This window comes from Varanus komodoensis, unplaced genomic scaffold (assembly GCF_004798865.1).
Source record: "Varanus komodoensis strain SLA01 unplaced genomic scaffold, ASM479886v1 scaffold40, whole genome shotgun sequence".
Classification (NCBI taxonomy): domain Eukaryota; kingdom Metazoa; phylum Chordata; class Lepidosauria; order Squamata; family Varanidae; genus Varanus; species Varanus komodoensis.
Window position 1 is genome coordinate 6,078,029 of NW_025335942.1, and position 22,984 is coordinate 6,101,012.

The 22,984-nt window shown below is 46.6% G+C and overlaps 1 protein-coding gene across 2 annotated transcripts; it reads left to right on the forward strand.

Moving 5' to 3' along the window:
* Positions 1 to 258: 258 nt before the first annotated feature.
* Positions 259 to 19,762, forward strand: MTRR (5-methyltetrahydrofolate-homocysteine methyltransferase reductase). 2 transcript variants are annotated; one of them, XR_006415970.1, is made up of 15 exons: positions 259 to 462; positions 1,871 to 2,024; positions 3,563 to 3,680; positions 4,317 to 4,662; positions 5,844 to 5,963; positions 6,637 to 6,790; positions 8,114 to 8,202; positions 9,865 to 10,045; positions 10,609 to 10,651; positions 11,625 to 11,790; positions 13,030 to 13,148; positions 15,429 to 15,521; positions 15,631 to 15,813; positions 17,678 to 18,244; positions 19,311 to 19,762. XR_006415970.1 is itself a non-coding variant. In XM_044442903.1 (14 exons), the coding sequence occupies exons 1-14, from the start codon at positions 319 to 321 to the stop codon at positions 17,820 to 17,822; spliced, it is 2,055 nt and encodes a 684-aa protein (XP_044298838.1). In that variant the 5' UTR covers positions 259 to 318; the 3' UTR covers positions 17,823 to 18,349. The 2 variants fall into 2 exon arrangements, 1 of the variants encoding a protein (XP_044298838.1); XM_044442903.1 differs by lacking the exon at positions 19,311 to 19,762 and having other exon boundaries at positions 17,678 to 18,349.
* Positions 19,763 to 22,984: the final 3,222 nt, after the last annotated feature.

Sequence of the window (22,984 nt, forward strand, 5' to 3'; positions counted from 1 at the left end):
TGCCTTCGCGGGGTCAAACGGAGCCCGGAAGCTCCTCCCGTTCGCGCGGAGACGCCGCTCTACCCGCAGGCGCCGGCGCGCCGTCCCGGCAGCCCCTTCGCGGAGGGTGAGCCTCGCGCGACGGGTCGGCGGCGGGGAAAGGCGCTCTGTGCATGCCCAGAGGCCGCCGCGGGCTTCCGGGCTGAGGCAGCCCTCCCCAGGGAGACGCGCGCCTCATAGGCGCCAGCGGCGGCGGGGGGGGGGGGGCGAGTAGCGCCCTCGCTGCGAGCGGCTTCCCCTCCTCCCCCTCCCCGCTGCTCGCGCCGGCGATCCCGCAGCATGGGCGGCGAGGCCCGCGGGCGGTTCCTGCTGCTGTACGCGAGCCAGAAGGGGCAGGCGAAGGCCATCGCGGAGGAGATCGAGCAGCGGGCGAGGGAGCGCGGCTTCCAGGCGGACCTGCGCTGCGTCAGTGAGAGAGGCGAGGCGAGTCTCGCCTGCGTCCCCGCAAGGGCGGGCCGTCTGGGGCGCCCTCCTCCTCGGGGCGGCCGAGGGCTGGGAGCATTCGGGACAACTGGGGAAACTGGGCCTGGGGAACAAGAACAAGGAGAAGTGGGGGACGAGGCTGGGCACACGGTTCGCACTTTGGGTCAGCCTCTTGCAGCCCAGTGCGGCAAACCCGGCCTGTGTGTGTGTCTGACTTCCAGTTCACCTGGGTTGGTTGGTTGGTTATTTATTTGGAATTCTTGTATGCCGCCCCATTCACATGAGCCTCGGGGCGGCTTCCAGCCCATAAATAAATAGCGGTGCAAATACATAAAAAACTGGAAACGTCCTGGCATAATTATAAAATCCATAAATAAAATCAGCAGGTAAGCTCAGGGGTCGCATAACTATGGTTTGCTTCCAACCGTCTTCCCTACGGGGCAAAAACTGGCCCCCTGACTCACAAACGTCTCAGTTCACGACCAAATCGGGTCGTGAACTAAAATTTCAGAAAAAATTTGGCGCCACCTTGGGTGGCGATCGCGATCGTGCCCGTCTCCCCTTAACGAGCAGGACCATGATCGTGCCCGTCTTCCCTGCGGATTAACCTTATTTACATTGAACCTCATGGGGGAATTTGACTTGGCTCGTGCCCAATTCAGGTAGCGACCAGAGTCGTGGAACGGAGTATGTTTGTGAGCCGAGGTGCCACTCTATTGACCTTGAATTGGTTGACCTTCTCTTTGCCTGTGCCTCTGTTTCCTGAAGCTATTCAGGGTAGGCGTGTCATGCGGGGTCGGACAAGATGGCCCCGGAGGCCCCTTCTGACGCGCTTTGTTTCTATTGTCCTCAGAGATGTTTGGATGTGCAACCAAGAATTAGCTAGCTAAGCTCCCCGCAGCACATGATCCCCAGCTGAGCTGTCAAACTTTGGATCCTTTTCAGCTTGAAATTTATGACTGACCTGCTTAATTCTCGAAGATAAAACCGTTTTATCGTTTTCATCCTTGATTATATGTGTTGATCTGCTAGGGTGGACATAGTTAAGAACTGGTAGAGTGATAATTCAGTTATGCCTCTTTTGGCATAGTGGTAATTCAGTGGGTTGGAGGGGTTTGAATACTTTAGGGCTGATCTAACGCCAGTGGTGAAATTGGAGTAGATACACACCTGCCTTACCTCGTGATCTCCTTGGTGTGTGATGAAGAGGAGTAGGAAGGACTCCTCATGCAGCCCTGAGAGTTGTCATAGATAAATACTTTGAATCTTCTTCCCTGAGTGCAGCCCAACACATCCTGGAGGGTCAGGTTAGGCATCATAGATAGAGAAGCAAGCTGTCTCCTCATAAACTTGGTAACAGCTAAACATCACAAAATTCTTGATTTAGTGTTTTCCTCTTGACTTGTAGTATAACTTGGAGAGCGAAAAGGACCCTTTGGTGATAGTTACTTCCACGACGGGTACAGGAGAACCTCCTGACACAGCAGCCAAGTTCATTAAAGAAATTAATAACAAAGCTCTGCCGTCAGACCACTTTTCCCATTTACGATATGGATTGCTAGGTAATTGACTTGCCATCTGATACTTATATAATGAAAGGGGAAAAATTCATAGCAACTAAGGAGCATGGTGTCAAACTGTTTGAAAGTGGGGAAAGGTCACAGCAATTCAGTTCTTGTTGAGCATATTTATGGATAACCTCACAGAATCAGGATATGATTTTAAAATTTCTGAAGCAAGGATTTACCTGTTGGGAAGAATGAGTATTTCTTCTTTTAAAATTGGCTATTATTTTCATCATCAAACAAAATGGTACCTTTCTGATTTGGAAAAAGACATAATGGGCACATTGCACATTCTGCAAGTTCATGGTTTAGTCCAGGCTGGACGTCCAGGGGTTTTGCCCTGTAACTCCCATGAGCCTCGGCAGCATAAGCAGTGGCAAGGAATCCTGAAATTTGCAGGCCATAATGTCTGGGGGGCCACAAGTTGCCCACCCCAGTTTAGCATGAATCAGCCACTGCAAGTCTCCACCTAGAATATTCTCCCTTGCCTTCCTGTGGGTCCGGGGAAAAAAGTTCGGAAGCTTTTGCTCCCTGTGTCTTCCAGATTCATTTAAAGAAACCTGCTTCACAGTTTGTGGCTTTGGAAGTGGCTTGTTTAAGGCTTAACACAGTAATGCCAGTCACTGTTTGTCGCTCTAGACAGCATGGCAGGTGAAAACATCTAAACTGCTCCAGGACTGAGCAGGAGCGGGAAGAGGGCGTGAAAGTCTGGGAAACGCAAGTTCATAGCTTAGCGTGACATGTGAATGCATTCTGTGTTTGGCGACTTGCCCACGGCCTGGTTGGTGCCTAGTTTTGCTGGACGACTGAGTGGTGAAAGCAGTGTCCCTGTTCTCTTTCTTCCTGTTCTCCCACTTCATGGAGAAGGTAGATCTGTTAACATACGAAGCTGTTCTAGCGACAGCTGTGTGTGCTTTCCAGTTACTCGCGGAGGGCTTGGAAGCACTGAGAAATCCTCGAACCCAGGGGCCAACAGTTCCTTCCACACGAGACAGGTGTGTGAGCAAGAGGAGTGATGTGATGAGGAGGAGGAGGGGAGATAGGGAAGAAGGCTCTTCGTCCTGCAAATGTCCCCCCCCCCCCGTCTCATCCGAAGTTTCTTCCTTTGTATTAACAATTTTAAGGAATGCAGAGAAGAGGTTGGAAGAGAAACGCTTCTGCATAGCATCTTAGCACCGTGTGGTCCACCTTCATCACCCTGTTTTAGTCCTGGCTAGTTCAAAAGTAAAGACTTTCCATTGCTTTCTCTGCCGCTGAGACCCAGGCCCTTTACGCTGAGCATGGAACAAAATGCAATTGGAATCTGTTTACACGGAACAAGCTGCTTTCCTTACCACTGTCTGCTGTACGCAGCTGGGCAAAGACAGCTATATTGACAATCCTGGAATATTCTCCTTAGTTGTTTGTGCGTGTGTGTGTTTGTGTCTTGTTTTACTTCACATGGTTTATCACCCAACTCCAATCCACTGAGTTGCTCTGCCAGGCTGATACAGGCTATTCTGTTTGTCTCCTTCCTTAAACCTGGACTTTCTCAGGCCTGGGAGACTCCGAATACACATTTTTCTGCAATGGCGGGAAGATAATAGACAAACGGCTTCAGGAGCTTGGAGCACAGCGCTTCTGCGAGGTGGGGCTAGCAGATGATGCTGTAGGGTAAGAACAGAACTTCTCTGATACGTCTGCTTCTAATTTCCTCCCAGTTATCTTTCGATCCAAATCCCAGTGGCATGATGCGGTTTTGTCCCTAAAAAATCCAGAAAATTCTTAAGAGAGGCAGTGTAGTGGTTGAGAGTGAGGGGTTTGTTTGAGTCCCCGTTCAGCCATGGAGCCAACTGGGTGACTTTGGGCCGATCACAGACTCTCAGCCCCACCTGCCTCACAGGGTGGTTGTTGTGGGGATGAGATGGAGAGCAGGAGGAGGAGGAGAATGATGCAAGCGGGCTTGAGTGCCTTGATCTCCATCTGTCTCAAAAGAGTCTCAAAAGAGTTGCAAGAGGAAGCGCTGGCATTCTTGTAGTGTGCTAGCCTAGAGAGGAGACAGTCCTGCTTGTGATGACAGGTTGCTGGCATGATCTTGCAGGAACACAATCCAGTTGAGCACTGCAGGACTCCTTTTGCTGTGGCGCTTGCTTGTCTTCGTGTCCTTTATGGTGGAGAACTGTGTTCTTAGAACCCTTTAAGTAGAACTCACTGCAATGTTAGCATGTCAACAGAAACATCCTTCATTCTGACCTGTACTCTGAGCTTTTCGCTTATCTTTAAACATTTGTTTCCTTCATGTTGTTCCAGTCTGGAACTGGTGGTTGAGCCATGGATTGCCGGACTTTGGATTGCCCTGAAACGGGAATTTGCATCCAGGAAAGAAGAAACAGACTGCAGTGACCAGACTGCCCCTTTTACCGGCAACACAGATTCTGATTCATGCATTGGATCCAAAATTGCACAACTGAAGCTAGACGACTCAGAGGTGAAAAATGATCCCTCATCAGAAGCGAATATAGACTCAGAAGTGGCCATTCAGTACTTGCAGCCTTCACTTTTTCAATCAGTGCCTCCACTTTCACAGTCTGCTCTTAATATTCCGGCATTACCATCAGAATACCTAGAAGTGCAGCTTCAAGAAAACTCTGACCAGGTAAGGCCTCTCACAGTGAATTTATTTATTTATTTATTTATTTATTTATTTATTTATTTATTTATTTGGGCATTTTTACCCCGTCCAATTACGTTGCGGGTCTCTGGATGGCGTACAAATCAACATCCAATAAATACATATCAACCCGAACAATCCAAAATAATCCACAACTGAGCATAAAACATAGTTAAAATATTTAAACATTAACATTATGGAAAAATAAAAAGGGCTTGACCCTGGCACCGAAAAGCATGTAATGGTGGCCTCAGGCAGACCTCTCTTGGGAGCCCATTCCGCCACCAGGGCTGCCGATTTCTAGCTGCCAAACCTTAGATCTTTTGGGATTTTTCCCTGAAAGGAATTGCTTCTCCTCAGTTCTGTGCCAGCTTGAATGGAGGCTCTCCAGAAGCTGTTTTTAGCTGATGTGCCCTATTTGGTTTCAGCTCTGTAAAATAAATAGCAATAATATGGGAAAGGCTACTGGTCAGTTTTTGTCTAGTTTTGTTGTTGCCCCTTAAACCTGCCCCTCCCGCGTCTTTGTCTTGGCCTGGCTTCCCTAGCAAGCTTGCGTAATCCTAATAGTTGGAGAGGTCTATGTGGCAGGAGGCCATCATTTAGATAAGTGGATCATTGAGCTCCTTAATGTTCAGAACGGGCCCTTTGAACTGTCCCAGCTCCCTAATCCTGATAAATCCCCTATATTTTTGGACCGTTCAGATTTCCGAGTAGTCTCCAAAGTTCACCTCCACATTCCAGGTGCTGAAGTGGAGTGCTGAACGATTGCTGGAACAAAGTTATCGACTGCTGATTCAGGCAGTTGGGTGCTGGCTTGCAACCTCCAAAATTATCCTCCTCCTAGTTTCCAGCTTAGACGAGGTTAGACAAACCCTTGCTAACCTTTCCAGGTTAGACAAAACCTCATAAACTGGGCCTTTCTTGTTCGCTGTCTACTCTTACCCCGATGTCTCCTCCCAGCTACCCTGCTCTCGAGCCCGCAATGCTTTTCTTCCAAATTAAGCCCTGGTGATCCCGAGAAGGACAAGAAATCCTTTCCCTTCCCTGTTAACCTGGTTTTGTTGTACTGATTGATTTTTTCACAGGCCGCATTTGGCACGACCCTGCTTTGCTAGGACGTCACGTGCTTATTCCTTCTGTCTAAACTATCATCAGCTTCTTTGCAGGATACCAACCTGCCCCATGTTTCAGAGAGCTCCGTCTTCCGGGTTCCTATCACCAAGGCCATTCAGCTCACTAGGGACGATGCAGTGAAGAAGACCTTGCTGCTAGAACTTGATATTTCTGTAAGTTGAATTCAGCTCGTTCGCTTGCAATGTCTTGGAGGAACTGATGCCGATGGACTTAACTCTAAAAGAAAAAGCTTGAAAATAGTCTTAGTTTTGCTATTATGGGGAGTAAAAGATGCTCTCGTACTGCTTTCCAATGTGGCATTGTGGAACACTCCTGTCTGGGATTCCATCCAGCCAAGGATTTCGCTCTGCATCTCTCGCCAGCCGGGATCAGTACATTCTGTGCCCACTGAGGAGTCTGTCCTGGGCTACCTGCCCCGCCTGCTCTTGCTTCAGAGGCTTTGGTTGTGTCATCATTGTTCTGGTAGCTTTGTTTTTGCTCTGAGCCCACTGATGCCGCCTCCTCGAGCACGAGTGGCACTCTTTAGCTCCTGTCCATCGATTATGAAGAACTTGAGAAATAAAGGGCAGAAGCAAAGTGTCTTGGTATGCCACTGTGGGTAGTCGGGTTCATAAAGGTCACCGTGTCACCAGCAAAGTAACACTTAAGGTGCAGAGCTATTGGGTGACAAGGGGAAACCTCGTTTTGGGCGGCGGCGCTTGTGACATAGCCACTTCCCCAAAGTGCGACCCTAAAAGAGAAATTATTTGGCATAGTACTGGGGAGTCAGGGGGAAGCACATTTTCTGCATGACTTTTCTCAGGATATTGTGCACTTTAAAAACAGAAAACAGCATTTAGCTACCAGCCTGGAGATGCCTTCAATGTCGTTTGCCCCAATAATGCCAGCGAGGTGGATGCGCTCCTTCGCCTCTTGGGACTGGAGGAGAAGAAAGATTACCTTGTTTCCTTGAAGGTTAAAGCAAACACGAACAAAAGAGGTAAGCAAAGTATCATGATTTACATTATATGTAATGTTGTCCTTTGCAAACTATTGCAGAATCCCTGTCCAGATTTTCCTTTTGTTCTGTATACACTGTTCTGTATACACTGGAGTGCAAGTCATGGATCCCCCAGCATCTGCAAGGCCATGTGGGTGTCCAAACACGGACTCAAGGGCTAAGGGCATTATAGGCTTGGTGTGGGGGCTGCAGAAATTTCAGTAACTCTTGCTTATTTTCTGTAGGTAAATAGGTGTTCTTGCAGCTTAGAAATGGCATTGCTTTGCCCATCTGTGGCTGAAGCTGTGTTGTAAAGGAAACATGTCCTGGACTAAAGATAGAAACAATATTTTACTCTATACCTATTTTTCCTTGCTAATAAAATCGGCATCCTTTCTGCTCTCTTTCTGAAATGTGGACATCTGAAGCTTTGAGCAAATAGGATGCTGGAAAATATATTCCAGTTTGGATGGAGAAACCCCATAGCTTCAAGAAGCTCAATACTTCCTGGTCCTCTTGGGAAACTCACTAGGAAAACAAAATGGACATAAACATGAATGAGGTTTCATCCCTTTCGGGTGTCATTGAAATGAACGTGGCTCACGTTTTCCCTTTCTTTTACCCTTAAAATAAATCCAGGTGCCATCAATTTGTGTGTGAAGCTAGAGTGTCTTTTGCCCCACTATACATTGCTGTTCTTCATTCACAGCTCAGTCCTAAAAGGAATCCCCAGTGTTTACTAGGATGTTAGACCCATTCACCAAAAATGGGTTGCCTTAATCTAGTCGATTGGTTTTTGCACATTTGCTCAGTGTGCTGATATCTTTCCAGAACTTTGTTGCTCCTGCTGGGATTTGACCATCCTAAATAATTGGTCCTGCTGCAAACTTTCGCAGCAAGCACTGGCCGCCTAAAAATTCATTGCAGTTTTGGTAGCCCTGACCAGGACAGATTTTGACCGCTAGGTAACAAGGAGCTGTATACGGAAGTCTCGGGTTTCTTTTCTGCAGCATTTCAAGATATGTTCTATACCTTGGTATTCCCTATAAATTACTGTGCAGTTGAAAAGTCTTAGCAGCATTCATTTCCAGCACTGTAGAACTTGAGGATCCATCCATAAAGTTATATTCTTGTAAATGCACTTATTTTAATATTGGTGATTTTCAAACTTGCTAACTCCAGGGACTGCCTTGCACACCTACCTGTATACCAGGGGACTGTTGCACACAGAGGATCTGTGTAAGTGTTCACTTTACAACTAACTCTAAAGTAATGAAATATATTTATTGGTATGCGCACTATTTTCCTTCTTCTTTTAAACAGGAGCATCTGTGCCACAATATATCCCTGAAAAGAGTACTGTGAAATTCATTCTGATGTGGTGTTTGGAAATAAGAGCATGTCCCAAAAAGGTTGTTTCTTGTTTACTTTTCCAGATACTTAAAATTTCAAATATTTATTCATGACAGTTGTAACAAATTATAAGGTCTGCTTTTTATATAACTCTAGCCTGGTTTCCATCTCTGGGATTTGAGTTCCATATTGCAATACTAACATCCAGAACCTGGAAATTTGGGTGTCAGCCTGCATCATTTCTGTCCGTTTAAATTTGGGTGTCAGTCTGTCCTTCACTTGATGCCCCATCTGCTGAATATTATAGAATCACAAGTTTTTAAAAAGTAGTGATGCAAGCCACTCAGCCGGATTGCCAAAGTGTTTGTGGCAATTTAACCAACAGGAGTAAAAGACGTGGCTCCGTTTTGCTTCCTACCACTAAAGCAGCAAAACCCCTTGAAGTTCCTCACTTGACCAAGGTTCCATTTGGATGCCAGGAAGCACTTCCTGGCAGTCAGGACCCCTGGGGTGTGGAATGGGCTTCCACGGGAGGTGGTTGAGGCCCCATCGGTGTGGGTGTTCAAGGATAGGCTGGTCACGCACATGGTGGGCATGTCGTGAGCGGAGCCGGCTGGTGCCGGGGGTCAGACTAGATGGCCCGGGAGGCCCCTTCCGACTCGCTCTGTTTCTATGACACCTGCTTGCCCATGCACTTTCCTCCCATCTTCATCAACACCTACCTTCTCTTCAGCCTTGGAGTAGTAAGGAGGGGTGGGAAATTGGCTGCTCACTACCACTTCCTCTTTCTCTTCTTCCCAGAAGGAACATGTGAGGGGAAGTGTAATGGATTGGCAGCCCTGGTGCCGGGAGAAAGTTAGAAAGAGCTTTCTGAGGCGGTAGTAAATATTGGAACTGCCCGTTGCTACAGTCATCCAGAGACATCTTGCTGCTTGGAAGTGTGTTACTGTAGCCCAGGGAAAGAAAAACAGCCATCTATTTTTGAAATATTGTTATACCCCTCTTGCAAATAAATGCAGATACATTTTAAAAATGGCTCATTTGTGCAATGATGAAATACAGAAATCAAAATAACCCTTCTAGTACATAAAATAGTCCATAAGCGAACATTTGGGGTTGGATTAAATGTGGTGCCAGATTAATTTGGGAATGACTTTTTCCACTAGATGTCAGCAGAAGCGTGAGATCGTCAGTTGTTGTGCTATTTCAACACATCTACGTTTTAATAATTCTTAAAACATGTTGGCTGCAGGGTGCAACCAAGTGCCGTTGTGCCATTTATTGGTTATGCAGTACGAGGCCCTAACCATCCATTAACCATTTTTCTTCTACTTCACTGCACAAAGTACTGGTCAAAATCACGGTCACCTCAGCACAGGTAAACAGTCTTTCACTTGGTCGCGCTTGGTGAGTAAAACTTAGGTCTAGGTGACCAGGAAGGGAAGGGTTTACACAAAAATCCTTGAGACAGTGGGCAAGAAGACTAGTTTAAGAAAATTATAAAGTGGGCTAGTAAATTTTGAAGAGCCATTTTCAGGGGAATCCTTAACAAGCTGGTTGACAGTTAAAATGATGCTCCCTTCACACACAGCCCTGAGCTGCTGGAGGAGAAGAGGCATCGTGCTTGCAAATCGGCAGACAAGATTAGTACCTCGTAATTAAGACCCTCCTTCATTTTACGGCTCAGGCCAGACTGAAAACAGCTGCTTCTTTCCTGCTAGGCATTTTTACGCTCCCTGATAGAATATACCACTGACGCTGGAGAAAAACGGCGGCTCCAGGAACTGTGCAGCAAGCAGGGATCCTCGGATTATAATGCTCTCGTGCGAGATGCCGGCGCCTGCCTAGCGGACCTCCTCCAGGCTTTCCGCACGTGCAGGCCTCCGCTCAGCCTCCTGATCGGTGAGTATTCCGCGGAACATGCATCGTAAAGAAGGAGGGCAGTCACTGGGCAGGTGCCTGATAACTCGCCCGGGTGCCGCTTGTAACAGGCTTCTTTCAAGCTGCCGTGACGGCACGTGCCACACGTGGCGACTGCAGAAGCTGCGGCTGCATCAAAAGTTGCCGTGTGCTCTGTCTCGCCAGCGTTTTCTCAGATGGGCAAGATCAGAACGTGGTTATAGCCGGCGATTGCTGGGCCTCGGCCAAGCAGTCCCTTAGAGTTCCCCAGGCAGTGCTTTTGCATCGGACGGCTTCATGTGTCTCTGTCCTTAATGGCCAGCCAGGTCTTTGTCATCCAGCAGGTGAGCTTAGGCAAAGCCCTGCCTCGTAACCTGCGTTTCTTCTCCTCCATTCAGAGGGGAAAGGAAGTAGCGCTGGTCTGCCTCGCAGGGCTGATGGTTAAGATTACTGATGCAGCATAGGTGAAGTTCTGTGGAGTGCCTGTTGTATATTATCGCAAGGCGCTTTTCGTTCTGCATGTCAATGGGAATGAAGGATGAAAACGTGTACTGTTCTTTCCCCAGAAAACCTTCCAAAACTGCAAGCCAGACCCTACTCAGCTGCAAGGTAAATATAAACACTCTTTTAATCGTAAGCTGAGCATTGTTGTTTTCCTAAATTTGGCGTCACCCCGTTATGGAGAGAAACGGCCCTTGGGATGCATCGATCCCAATGTGCATGGACTTCCCCCGAGGACTGATGGCTTTGCTGTTCAGCAGTGCGCCCACACTGGCGTCTCAGCGCCGTGTTTAGGGTGGTGTTTGATCAGCGGTGGCTCCTTCATACACACAAGTCACCCCGTGCAGCCGCAGCCGTATCTCGGGGGGTTTGGGAAGCAGCTTTTCGCCTCCAGCGCCCCCCTCTTGCCTGTGGTTCTTCCAACACACCGCCTGGGGATAGTGCAAGTGCTCCCAAACGGAACTATGAATTAGGAGACCCCTGTTTAAATTTTACCTCTTCCACACCAGTTGAGCCTGGGCTTGGTTTCCCATCTGTAGTATGATCACGAGGATAACCTTTTAGGGCTTTCTAGCCTTTTAAAGTAATGAAGGTAAGAATACAAGTTTGGGAGGATGGCATCATAAGTAAATGTTGATGTTATTGTTAATAGTAATAACCTGCAAGACTGGTAACTGAACACAGACTTGTTGAAAGTAAAACGTGCACCGTTAGTGAGTCAAAGTCATTGAAAAGCCTTGGGAATCTGCCCCATTCAGGAGAAAATGTAATCGGGGTTCTGCGTATTCTAAACTAACACAGAAAACCTGCCAATATTTCAGTTCGGTGCGGAATTCAGCATCCTGGGAATCGCTGCTTCTCTTGCGTAAAGATTTGTAGCCGTTTTGGTTGGGAAGATAAGCTTGGAATTTGTGGGGAATTCTAGGTAAAAGCTCCACCGTTGGCATGAGATTTTTGGTGGGTATTAGCAGCCTGCCTTTGGGTGGGGATGATAGTTTTTCTGAGCCCTCTAGCCCTTGTGTGCAATGGGCTTTTATCGGGAGGAGGCAGGCGCTGACTTTTTTTAACTGTTTCCTTGCAGCTCTAGCTTATTTCAACCGGGAAAGCTGAGCTTCGTCTTTAACGTTCTGGAGTTTCCATCCCTTCTTGGAGAAAGGCGAAGAGGTGTCTGTACTGGCTGGCTGGCCGACTTGGTCACCCCACTCCTTCAGTCGAGCGTGAAGGGTGAGGGACTCTTAATTCCAAAGGTATCCAAATGAGTCCAACTTGTAGGTTTTTCTAATGGCAGACGAAGCGCACACAAATCTGAAACAAATTGCACCCCCATTAGGAACGCTGTTGGGCCAAAGCTATACAATCTGCGCTCAGCTTTAAGAACTATTTTAGAAATGGGCGTGTTTCATTTTCTGATTAATCCCACTAATACTGATTTCCAATATCTTAGTCTTCAACCATGGGGTAAAAGACTTTATTTGCAAGGGGGTCATTTTCTAAAGATGGATGGTGCCTCTTCCTCTACAAAAGTCAAGGACTTTCCCCCCACCCCTTTTTTTCTTTTTTTGAAAAAGTGTGAAAAGATCAGACAAGGAAAAGAGGCGGCTTTAACTGCCGTGATAAAGATTTGGAAGCAGGTTTCACGTTGCAATCCAGTGTGGATTCCTGGCCCCAAATATTTGAAGTCTGCTGAGTTAAACGCACGTGCTCTGCGGAATGGTTCAAATTGGAATGAGCATTCTAGATTTCTTACTGGAGTACATTATTAAATGTGAGTTTCTCAAGCTGAATCACATGGTTGTTTCGGCCACTGTCCACGCCTCATGTGGGGTAAATATCCACACAGGATGAGATACTCAACCTGCTGCAGCAGGACGGAGAGTTACCTGTTGGCACCTTGGACATCACGGGCTTTTTGGAGTCTACAAACTTAGGAAGAATGGACATCGTGCAGGGAACACCTGATTCGTAGGTGTGGTCTGCAGGTTATTTTATGGGAATTCTAAGAACTTCTGAGCAAACTCTCCTAGCTACAGGGATTTACTCGGAATGATACGAAATGCCTTATGGCCGAAAGGAAAATGACAAGAACACCAAGCAAATGGTTGCCTCATGGCGCAAGATGTTCATTCCATTAGCAGAAACTGTTACCGGAAATTAAATCTGTTCATGACATTTATGGTGTGTTGCTCTTAATCTTCTTTATGAAAATGTTCTTTTATATCTAGATAATTTCATTTTGGTGACTAGAACAAGAAATGTCGCATTCCACAAAGCCAATAATTCTGTTTATCCAAAACTGGATTTGGCTTCTACCTTTCCCACTGCTCGCCCTTTTACAAGAGTCGTGATTTCCCATCTTGCTTCTCCTTCAAAAACATCATATTTTACTGAGCACTTGCACCTCTTCTTCTGAAGGAGGCCGTAGCTTGTAAATTGGGCTTGCTGCTTTTCCTCAGCTGCACTTTAATGATATCTTGATTACATTCTAGATCTCCATCTCATCCCGTCCAGCCAACATTTTCCATTTACCAGATGATCCATCGGTTCCCCTTGTTATGGTTGGTCCAGGAACTGGAATTGCGCCATTTATCGGCTTCCTGCAACATAGGTAAGTCCTTTATTTTTTGTTGTTGTTAGTCGCAAAGTCGTGCCCGACTCATCATGACCCCATGGACAACCTTCCTCCAGGCTCTCCTGTCCCCCACCGTCCCTTGGGAGTCCCCCCCAAGCTCCACCCACTGCCCCAGTGACTCCATCCAGCCACCTCATCCTCTGCCATCCCCTCCTTCTTTTGCCATCGCTTGTTCCCAGCATCAGGCTCTTCTCCAGGGAGTCTTTCCTTCTCATTAGGTGGCCAAAGGAGTTGAGTTTCATCTTCAGTATCTGGCCTTCAAAAGAGCAGTCAGGGTTGATCTCCTCTAGGACTGACCGGTTTGATCGCCTTGCAGTCCAAGGGACTTGCAGGAGTCTCCTCCAGCACCTCAATTCAAAGGCCTTAATTCTTCGCCACTCAGCCTTCCTTATGGTCCAGCTTTCACAGCCATACATTGCAACTGGGAAAACCATCGCCTTGACTATACGCACTTTTGTCGGCCAGGCGATCTCTCTGCCTTTTTGTATGCTGTCTAGATTTGCCATAGCTTTCCTCCCCAGGAGCAAGCGTCTTTTAATTTCTTGGCTGCAGTCCCCATCTGCGGTGATCTTGGAGCCCAGGAAAATAAAATCTGCCACTACCTCCATTTCTTCCCCATCTATTTGCCCGGAAGTGAGAGGACTGGATGCCATGGTCTTAGTTTTCTTAATGCTGAGTCTGAAAGTGCTTTATATCTGTATTTAAACAATGGAGCAGGCTGTTGGCACATAGGAAATTCTTCGCCTGATCACTGCCAGTGGGGAGGAGAGTGCTGGAATGGGTCTCCCCAGAGGCCGTTGCCTCACGAAGCCTGCCTGAACTCTTGTTGGAGAGAAAGGGCCATTCAGCCACACCAGCTGTGTGAACAGGTGACCCTTCGTCTGTTTCCCTGGATCCCTGTCCCACAGGATGGCAGTGTCCCTGTGATTATGCGGGAGGGAAGCGGCAATAGCCAGCTTTCAGGAAGGAAGGTTCTCTTCGGAGCCGGCTTCAACTGAGAATTGGCATCCCAGTTAGATCTTTGCAGCATATCCTCCAAACTACACTCAAGCATTCCACAAATTTTGCACACTTGGGCTGGTTTATGACCTCATTTTATGGAAGGGCTAAACGCCAGACCATACGTCCCAAGCTTGTTGGCCTGCTGGATTTGTTTACCTCCGCAACTCTAAGATATGTAGGTTCGCCGGTAGAAGGTGGTCGCCCACATGCCAACGCCTTTCTTCGTGGGTTCATCTAGGCCACAGCGCTTCGTTTCAACAGCCTGTCAACCGAGTGTGAAGGTCACCGCTGGCAGAGTTGAGCCATTGCACATGCAACGCATCCTCACGTCAACATTTGACACGGCTTTTTAGGCTCCAAAATCACATTTGATTTAAGCTGGGTTTAAAGTGTCAGCTTGGTGCCTCGCTTGGTAATTTAGGGAAGAGTAATAAGGGGAACAATCTAGGAAAGGATCTGTATGCAGACCATGAAATTGAATTGTTGCAGTGCCAGATGATTTCTTTTTTAAACTGAGTAATAAATTCTTGGGGAAGCATTAATTGGGACAGCCAGAAGCTGCCTTTGAAAATGGAGGGGAAATAGATTTGCTGTCGTTACAGCTAAGAATGCAGACTTCTGGTGTTTAACGAATGCTGTGACTAATTTATTTGCTATTATTGCAACGGTCTGAAAGGCAGCTTGTGACAGTCATGAATTGAAAGAGACTAAAACTTGGGTGCAGTTATAACAGAAGTCGTGCACTGTAAGTCCACTGCTGGCTCTGAATGAATATCAAGTAGGAGAAGCAAAGGACTTGGGTGATTTAAAGGTAGGTTTTCTGTGTTTAGATGTTCGAGCAGCTACAGTAAGAAGAACGAGCAGAATGTCAAACCTGCTTTTCCACTTGAAATGTTTTATTCCCTGGATTTCTTCCATTTAATCCAAGAGAACAACTCTTCCCAAGTCTGTAACCCACAAAACATCTCGTAAGAAGGACAAACAGGCGAGAATAGTTGGGACGGATATTTGATGAAATCTCCGAAGCCGCTGGGCAGGGGTGGAGGTTTCTGGGGATGGCCCAGGAGTCAAAGGGTGCAAGACAGCTTCCTGGCCTGCCTCATGACCACCAGAGCTGGAACAAATCATGCAAAGCCAGAAGATAGATGCAAAACAGTTATTGGAAAACCGCTCGAGTTACGTTGGTTACTGCCGATTCATTCAAAGCACAGGATCTGCGACCGTGAGCAGTGAAACTCTTTCTTTCTTGTTCAGGCAGAAACTCAAAGAGGCTCACAAAGACTGGCTGTTTGGAGAGACATGGCTGTTTTTCGGCTGCCGCCACAAGGCCAAAGACTACCTGTTTGAGTAAGTTGGTTGTTGCTTGCTCCCCGTTAGGGCTTTGCTTGCCTAACAGCTGTGCACGGGAATTATCTCTGCACAGGAGCAGTGATCCTTGCCTTGCCTTGCGTTCCAGAGGTGAGCTCAGGCGCTTCATTGAGGATGGCACCCTGACGCATCTGAAGGTCTGTTTCTCCAGAGACGCCCCGGCTGCGGCGGGAGCCGCCACTCCTAAATACGTTCAAGATAACCTTCGGCTTTTTTCGAGAGAGATTAGCAGGCTTTTGCTGCAGGAGAACGGGTATTTTTATGTGTGTGGGTGAGTAATCGTTGGATTTTATAAAAGTTGGATTTGCAGGAACTTGTAAAATAGGTAACTGCTTTAAGATTCACACTTGCTGGCCCAGCCCCTCGGGTTCCAATACTGGCAGGGCAAATAGTTGCGGTTTGAGGGCAGAGGAGCAAAATTAATGGGGAACCCAGGTGTTTGGGTTAATTTAAAAAAATAAAAAAAAGCTCCCGGAGGCACAGCGTCATTATGGTGTTCGGGGGCTGATAAGAGAACCGCAAACTTCTTAAAAAGCCAAAAAGCAAAGTGAACCTCTGGATTGGGCCTGTTGAGGCAGAACGGTGAGCAAAAGGCAGGGGGCAAGTTAAGGCAAGCGAGAGAGTTCGGATGGTAAGTCGCACTTGTGTCACATGCACATCGATGGTGCAAGCAGGAACTTCCTCATCGCACAATAGTGGACACTAGCAAATGACATGCCTAAGTGGTGGAACAGGGTAGGGAAACGAGACTGGGGACAAGAAGGACCTTTTGTATCGTCCATCAGGCCTCCTAAATCGTTCGTTTTACCCAACTTGCAAGGGCTTTTATGTGTACATCATCCAAACCACTTTCATGGCCTGTTTGCTTTATTTATACATATTTAAGAATGTCTACAGCTCTATCATAAAGTGCTGAACTTCAGTTCTATAAATACGTAGTAAACCCAGTTGCAAAACAGTTTGAGAAAACAGAACTCTGTGTCTGAAAATGGTAGTGTTTAAAGCTGTGAGACAGACATTCCGTTAGCCTCGTTAGAACTTGTACCAAGCAGCAGCCTCTGATTTCATCAAGACCTCCTGGACGTTCGTATTCTTGAATCTCGCAGGCCAGCATTTCTACTGACGGGGAAAGAAACCCCGTTTCAGGTGCTGGACGCTTTGCGGCATCTAATCTCTGCGTGGCTGGACAACTCAGCACTGCCGCAGGGCCCTTGTTGACTGCTCCGGCTGAGTTCCCCTCCCCACATTTTTCAGAAACTGCCTCCACAATCTCAAAAGTGACAGGGAGCTACAGACCCTCTGAGGCACGCCAAGGGCATGCTGGGAGGCTGCACCGTTTCTGTTCTGATACTCTGGTTGGATGTGTACAAGCACTGAAGTGTACACTTCACTGTGTCCAAAGCAGGAAGCCTCACCTGGGCAATGTCTGGGGGAGGCGGGGGGCACAGGTGGTCCCGGTGCAGCAGGTACCAACCTGGGCACCCCCTAGAACAGCCTGTAAGTTCCCAAGCTGGTTTGTGGGAAAGACTGTGCTGTATTCGGTCCGAACGCTGAACTGTTACCCGTGTTGCTTACAGCTAAATTTATATGCATGCCTGCGTGTATGACGGCAGTTCAAGCAAATGAATACTTCTAAGTGTCAGCTTTGGAACCGAAAGGATAATGTAGGAAGTGACAAATTTAAAACTGAAATTTGAATGTATACCAAGCCAAACAAATATGCAAAGCTAGTTTCATTTTCACAGTGAGTACCTTCTTCTAAAGCGGGGTGAGAGACTGCGCGGCAAAAGATTTTCAGGGCTGGGGAATGGGTAGCCTGCCCTTGCTATTTAGGGGCACCAGTGTGCAATTTAAAGAGTGTTTCCAGTGATACAGAGCTATGTTTGGCTGAGTGCAACAGCTTGCCATTGTCAGACGTTCGTAGAATAGCAGCGCTGGAAGGAATCAGCGAGGCCCTTGGGTCCAACCCCCTGCTCAGCGCAGGAGATAAGAATGATTTACTGATAAGAACGATCTACCAGCGGCACCGTCCCACAATACCACCCCATACTTGTCTGAAGCGATGTTGGCTGAATTGCGCTGTTCCCCAGTCTTGGCTGTGCCTCATTGACTGACGTTTCATTTTACTTCTTCAGAGATGCAAAGCATATGGCGAAAGACGTGAACGATACTTTAGTGGATGCCTTAATTGCTGAGAAAGGAGTTGACAAGCTGCACGCACTGAAAATGCTGGCTACTTTGAGAGAGGAAAAGAGGTACCTGCAGGACCTCTGGGCCTAAGAACTGGCTGGACAGTCTGGCATTGGGAGCCCGATGGCAGTTCTGCTCATTTCCCACCAGAGTGATGCGGACAATGACCTTTTGAATATATATTGTGATACTCAAGTCGCTCGTCTAGTAATAAATGAGCCTTCTCCCCTCCTAATTAAAAAGTGCTCTTTCCTGCACCGACAACAATAATTGGTTTCAGGGATGTTTCCCAATCTAAGGTTTTTCAGAAGCGACATCAGTTGTTTCCATCCAATGGTTCAGGAAGTTTCAGCTTTCATTAAGTGCCTTCCCTGTTTGTAGATCTTCTCTGAGCAAGGTTGGCAGATGGCTTAGAATATGGGCGAAATAAAGACTCTAAAGTGTGCTAAGCAGGAAATGTTCTAAGGGATGCATCTGAAAATACGGTAGCATGTGCAACATTACTTCTCTTGGTAAGTAATGCTTTTTTGTTATTGCATAACAAATGGTGTGATTAGGTATGTTTAAAAATACCACTGCAGAGATGCTTGGGGAATAAAAAAGGATTTTCTTGCTGATGGTTTTACGGATATCCTTCAAGCGCAACTTCTGCACCAAAGGAGGGTGATGGTGGCACAGTAGCCCGGTTTTTAAGACATTTTAAAAAGTGTGACTTACTATAGTGTATTTTTATCAGATTTTAAGAAGCATTTCTGCTACTTTATATCAATTCCAGATATGATTGGCAGGGTTTTGCTTGCACTCTCCTAATGTGAATCCTTCTGCTTAAGAGAAAATGGGAAACTGAAGTTGATCTGAGTCTAAGTGCTAAATTTTAATTATAATTATTTAACTAATTGTTGTAAGCCGCCCCGAGGCTTCGGCGAATGGGGCGGCATAAAAATGTTTTAATAAATAAATAAACAAACAAACAAACAAAATCATCTACTTGAAAAGAAGTACAACAAGCCTATTCATCATTATGTCCAATCGAGAATTTTCCAGTAGGCTTGGAATGGATGGTCATTCCTGGAGAAAACTACATTTCCTCAGAAAAGGAAAGGAAAACCTATATTGGCTGACAAACCAAACTTACTACAACCAAACATTACATTTTATCATTTATAATGCATCTTCTTTGCATAGCTGATTGGGGTTTGATGCAGCGTGTTAAACAGAATGTTGTGGGTTGATGTTTAAAGGATTAGCACTGGCATTCATATTTCAAATTATTTTGAAAAAATGGCAACGGAACTGTGAAGAACTGAACACAGCTGCGAAGATCCTTGACTGGATCCTCCAGTGGATGCCGTGGGTTTGCTTTTCAGTGGTGTTAATTGTACCACATTCGTTTTTGGCTTTAAAAGTTCCATCCGCAGTTGCAGCTTTAAATTCAGTGTGTGTGCAATACTAAAGATTGTTGAGGGTGTTGAACATGAGGTCAAGGCTAATTCTGAATCTGCGGGACTTGACGTAGCAGATTTTGGCATATTTATGTTCACTGTTTCTCTGAATGTTGCAAACTCCTTTTATTTTCAGAAAACAGTTTAAAATCCGGAAGCCATTTTTATGTACTTTTTGGAACTGTTGCCGTGACTGATGAGAGAAAAGATGCCTGGCCATCTTCTCAAGTTCAGCACCAGCCTAATCTGGTGCATTATGCAAGTCCCACGCTGCACAAATGAAGGCATAGAGGCAGCAAAACAATGGAAAACTCTCGGATTTGGTTTTTGCTACCACCTGAGATTGTGTAAAATGCAAAGACGTTTTGAAGAAGCTAAGGGAAAAGCTCAGTCACCCTTGTAATTAAGACTACAGAATTCTTTGCCCATCACTTTTTAAATGTCGCTGAGACTCATTTTAGAGGTTTTATAGAGCTTCAGCTTTAAAAATGATTGGAGAGTGTGAGACCTCCAGTTTTATAGATGCAGGACTGGTGCTTCTTTCCAGAACTGATGACAGAATAAAAATGGAACGCTGGTTTTATGAAACTAGTTTTTGCTGGAAAATCGCCCTCTAAGCCACCTCTCCTGTGGTTTTACAGCAGCAGTAGGTGATTAATAAAATAATAATGAGGCAGAATTCAGAAATGATGTGCTGTCTTTTTGATCCCCGAGAGCCCCTGTGGTGTACCGGTTAAGAGCGTGGGACGGGACTCAGGTTACCCGCGTTTGAGTCCCTGCTCAGCCATGGAGCCAACTGGGTGACTTTGGGCCAGTCACTGACTCTCAGACCAGCCTACATCACAGGGTTGTTGTGGGGTTAAGCTTGAGAGCAGCAGCAGGAGAATGATGTCAGCCACTTTGAGCTGGTTGGAAAAAGTGGCCGATAAATAAATCACTAGAGTAGTGCTCCAAGGCCATTTTTTTTAAAGTATGGCAAATAAGGTGAACCCAAGTCATCTTAAAATACCGGAGAAAAGGCCCTTTTGATTGAAACGGTCTTCTCCCAGCCATAGAAGCTAAATATGGAAGACGTGTGCTCATGGCTGGATCTATTGCACCAGGTGGTGAAGAGAGGGGAGAAAAAAGAGGATTTAAGCACCTCTTTGTTAATAATCTGTTTATTTACAAATATACAAGTTGACAAGGAGTAGGGGGCGCAGCAGTCCGCAGAGGCAACGAAACACAACCACACAGGGATCCCCAGACCCAGCTAGCACTGTACAGTCGGGGCTGGACGCGGCTTTCTTCCTTTCTCCAGCCTTTATGCATGCCCAAAGCAAGTAACTTCCTCCAACTTTTTTTATTAAGGCACGGCTGTTTGCTATCCCTGTGTACTCAACACAAGTCGTATGCCAATAATTGCCCTATAAATTAAAAAAATAAAAGCCATCCCTGTTCTAGGAAGAGGTAGTTGTCCTATGCTTTTCACGACCATCAAGAAACTGAAATACTTAAAGGCACTTGGCTAATTTTGGACTTCAGGGTGCCTTTCCCTCCGCGCTTTTTAACTTGGAGAACATGCCGAGAGAGACTGCCGAAACGCGATGTTTTGTTCATGTGCAATTCTGTGCCGTGCAAAATGGGTGCAAACGAAGGCGGCTTGCCTTGAGTAAGGACTGGCTACTGACTTTCCTCTGTAGTCCTTCCGTATGTCCGCAGCTTCAGCCTTCCAGGATTGCTTCACGGTGCTTTTCAGTGCTGGGAACCCTGGATAGAATAGGGCAGGGCCGGAGGGGAAAAGGGTCTGCCTACAGACCCTCGGTCTTTTCCACAGCCTCCCTTTTGCATCACCTTTGTCTATTATGGGCCGCTGCCCTGGTAGACAACGGGAGCCATTCCTCGTGCAGGATTCCAGCAAATTAGTAGGAAAATTTTCCTCTCCCCCAAATTTGGGCAGTGAATGCAGCAGGAGAAGCCCCCCATGGGGACAGCACCCCCCCACACACACACACATCACCTCCGTCCATCCCACCTAGAAGCATCCATGCAAAGGCTTCTCAAAAAGTTTGTTTCCATTTTATTTCATTAGCTGCAGAGAAGCATCTCCAATATAAATGAAATCACTTTCCAAAACATACTTACAGACAAGGGTACAGATTCCCAGTAGCCTAGCAACTGGATAAATTTACATGCCATGACTGGAAAGGGATTACGCCCCGCTCTTTCCACCCCTCGCTGCAATGTGCGGGGAGAGCATTAAAAAGCGCGGTTGCGCTGCAGAGGTGGACTGGACGGGGCCCCAAAGCATCTGCCGCCTACCGTCGCTCATTCCCTCGCTTTGTGATGACACTTCACAGCATCCCAGGAGCTATTTATTACATGCGCTTTTGTCCTTTTTCCGGCTAATGGGGAAAGAGTTTGGGGAATCATAGTTTCTCTGTGGACTGTGTAGCAGGATCAGCCCTCCAAATGCACATATGAAACGGCCCTAAATTCAGTCATAAAACGCAGGCAGGTAATCCATTTTCTATTAATGGCAACATTATTTTCAAGGCCACATGTCAGAGATGAAGAGGGACAGGCTCACACCCAACTCTCTTGCTTTTGCTCCCCTTTTCCCCTTCGCCATCTTGCTCTTTCCTTTTCACTTGCACCAGGAATTTGGATTGCTGAAGTCTCATGCTGGCTTCAATGAAAGATTTTCATTCCATTGTTTAAGTGAAAGGCCAAGAAGATTGATGAGAGAGAGAGAGACGGACGGACGGACGGACGGACGGAAGGAAGGAAGGAGAAAGAAGGAGGGAGGGAGGAAAGAGAGGAAGGCAGGCAGGCTAGAAGGGGAAAAGAGTAGAAAGGAGATGAAGGGAATAGAAAAAGGACAACTGAGCTGCAGGATAAGATGAAAGCACTGTAGGTCAAGGGGAGAGAAAAGGCCCGGACCAGGGATGTTCCCACGTTTTCCATAGCATTTTCCATGTACAAAGTGTTTCACACCCTTCCATTTTCTTTGCATTCCCCAAACTGTGAAGGTCTATTTAAATGGGGGGCAGAGGCAGAAGCGCAGGGAGACTTCACTACTGCCACAGAGTTGTTCTGTACGAGAAGCCGAAATCTAACTAGTTTGCAACATCCATGAAGAAAACCTAAAGCTCTGTATAAAGGGAATGACAAACATTTCGTCTTGTATCTCAGAAGACAGGAAGGCATTCATATTCCTAAATTCGGCAGTGGGAGAGTCCTGCAAGTTGAAGGAAGGTTTGGTCCACTTGAAGAGCTAGGAAGCCCGGGATGGAAACAGGGATTTTTGCTGCTTCCACAGCGAAATCAAAATCTGTAAGATCTCACTGCTATATTTACACCTTTGCTCCACTGCAGGAAACATGGCAAGGAGGAATCAGTCAAAGGCTTTACTCACAGCTAATTCTCGCTCAGACAAGATAGAGCATTTCCTGTTCTCTTAACCTTGGTTACCAGACCGGAAGAACCCAGCAGTCCTGGACAGAGGTGAAAACGAGCAAGGGTAGCACTTGAAGGACGCAAGCAGACTTTGCTGTCATGGTTAAAAGATTGGGAAGCATTAGTGGACTCTTTTAAAAGTGGATAAACCTCATGAAACAATAAACCCATGATCGGCACAGAAAGGAGAAGAGAAGCTAGGTTTAGTATGCCGGTGTTGTCTTAAAATCTGCCCTCAAGAACAAAACTAAAAGTAGACATTATCATAAACAATTTGCATTACTGTAAATTAAGCACGAACATTATTTTAGGAGGTTTTTCTCCCACCGTGTCCCATACAAAGAGTTGGGGCAGAGGGAACGAAACCTGCAA

Coding starts and splice junctions, on each gene's coding strand:
- MTRR (XM_044442903.1), top strand. CDS start 319: ATGGGCGGCGAGGCCCGCGGGCGGTTCCTGCTGCTGTACGCGAGCCAG. Junction 6,791..8,113: donor AGCAAACACGAACAAAAGAG/GTAAGCAAAGTA, acceptor TCTTTTAAACAG/GAGCATCTGTGCCACAATAT. Junction 13,149..15,428: donor ATCGGCTTCCTGCAACATAG/GTAAGTCCTTTA, acceptor TTTCTTGTTCAG/GCAGAAACTCAAAGAGGCTC.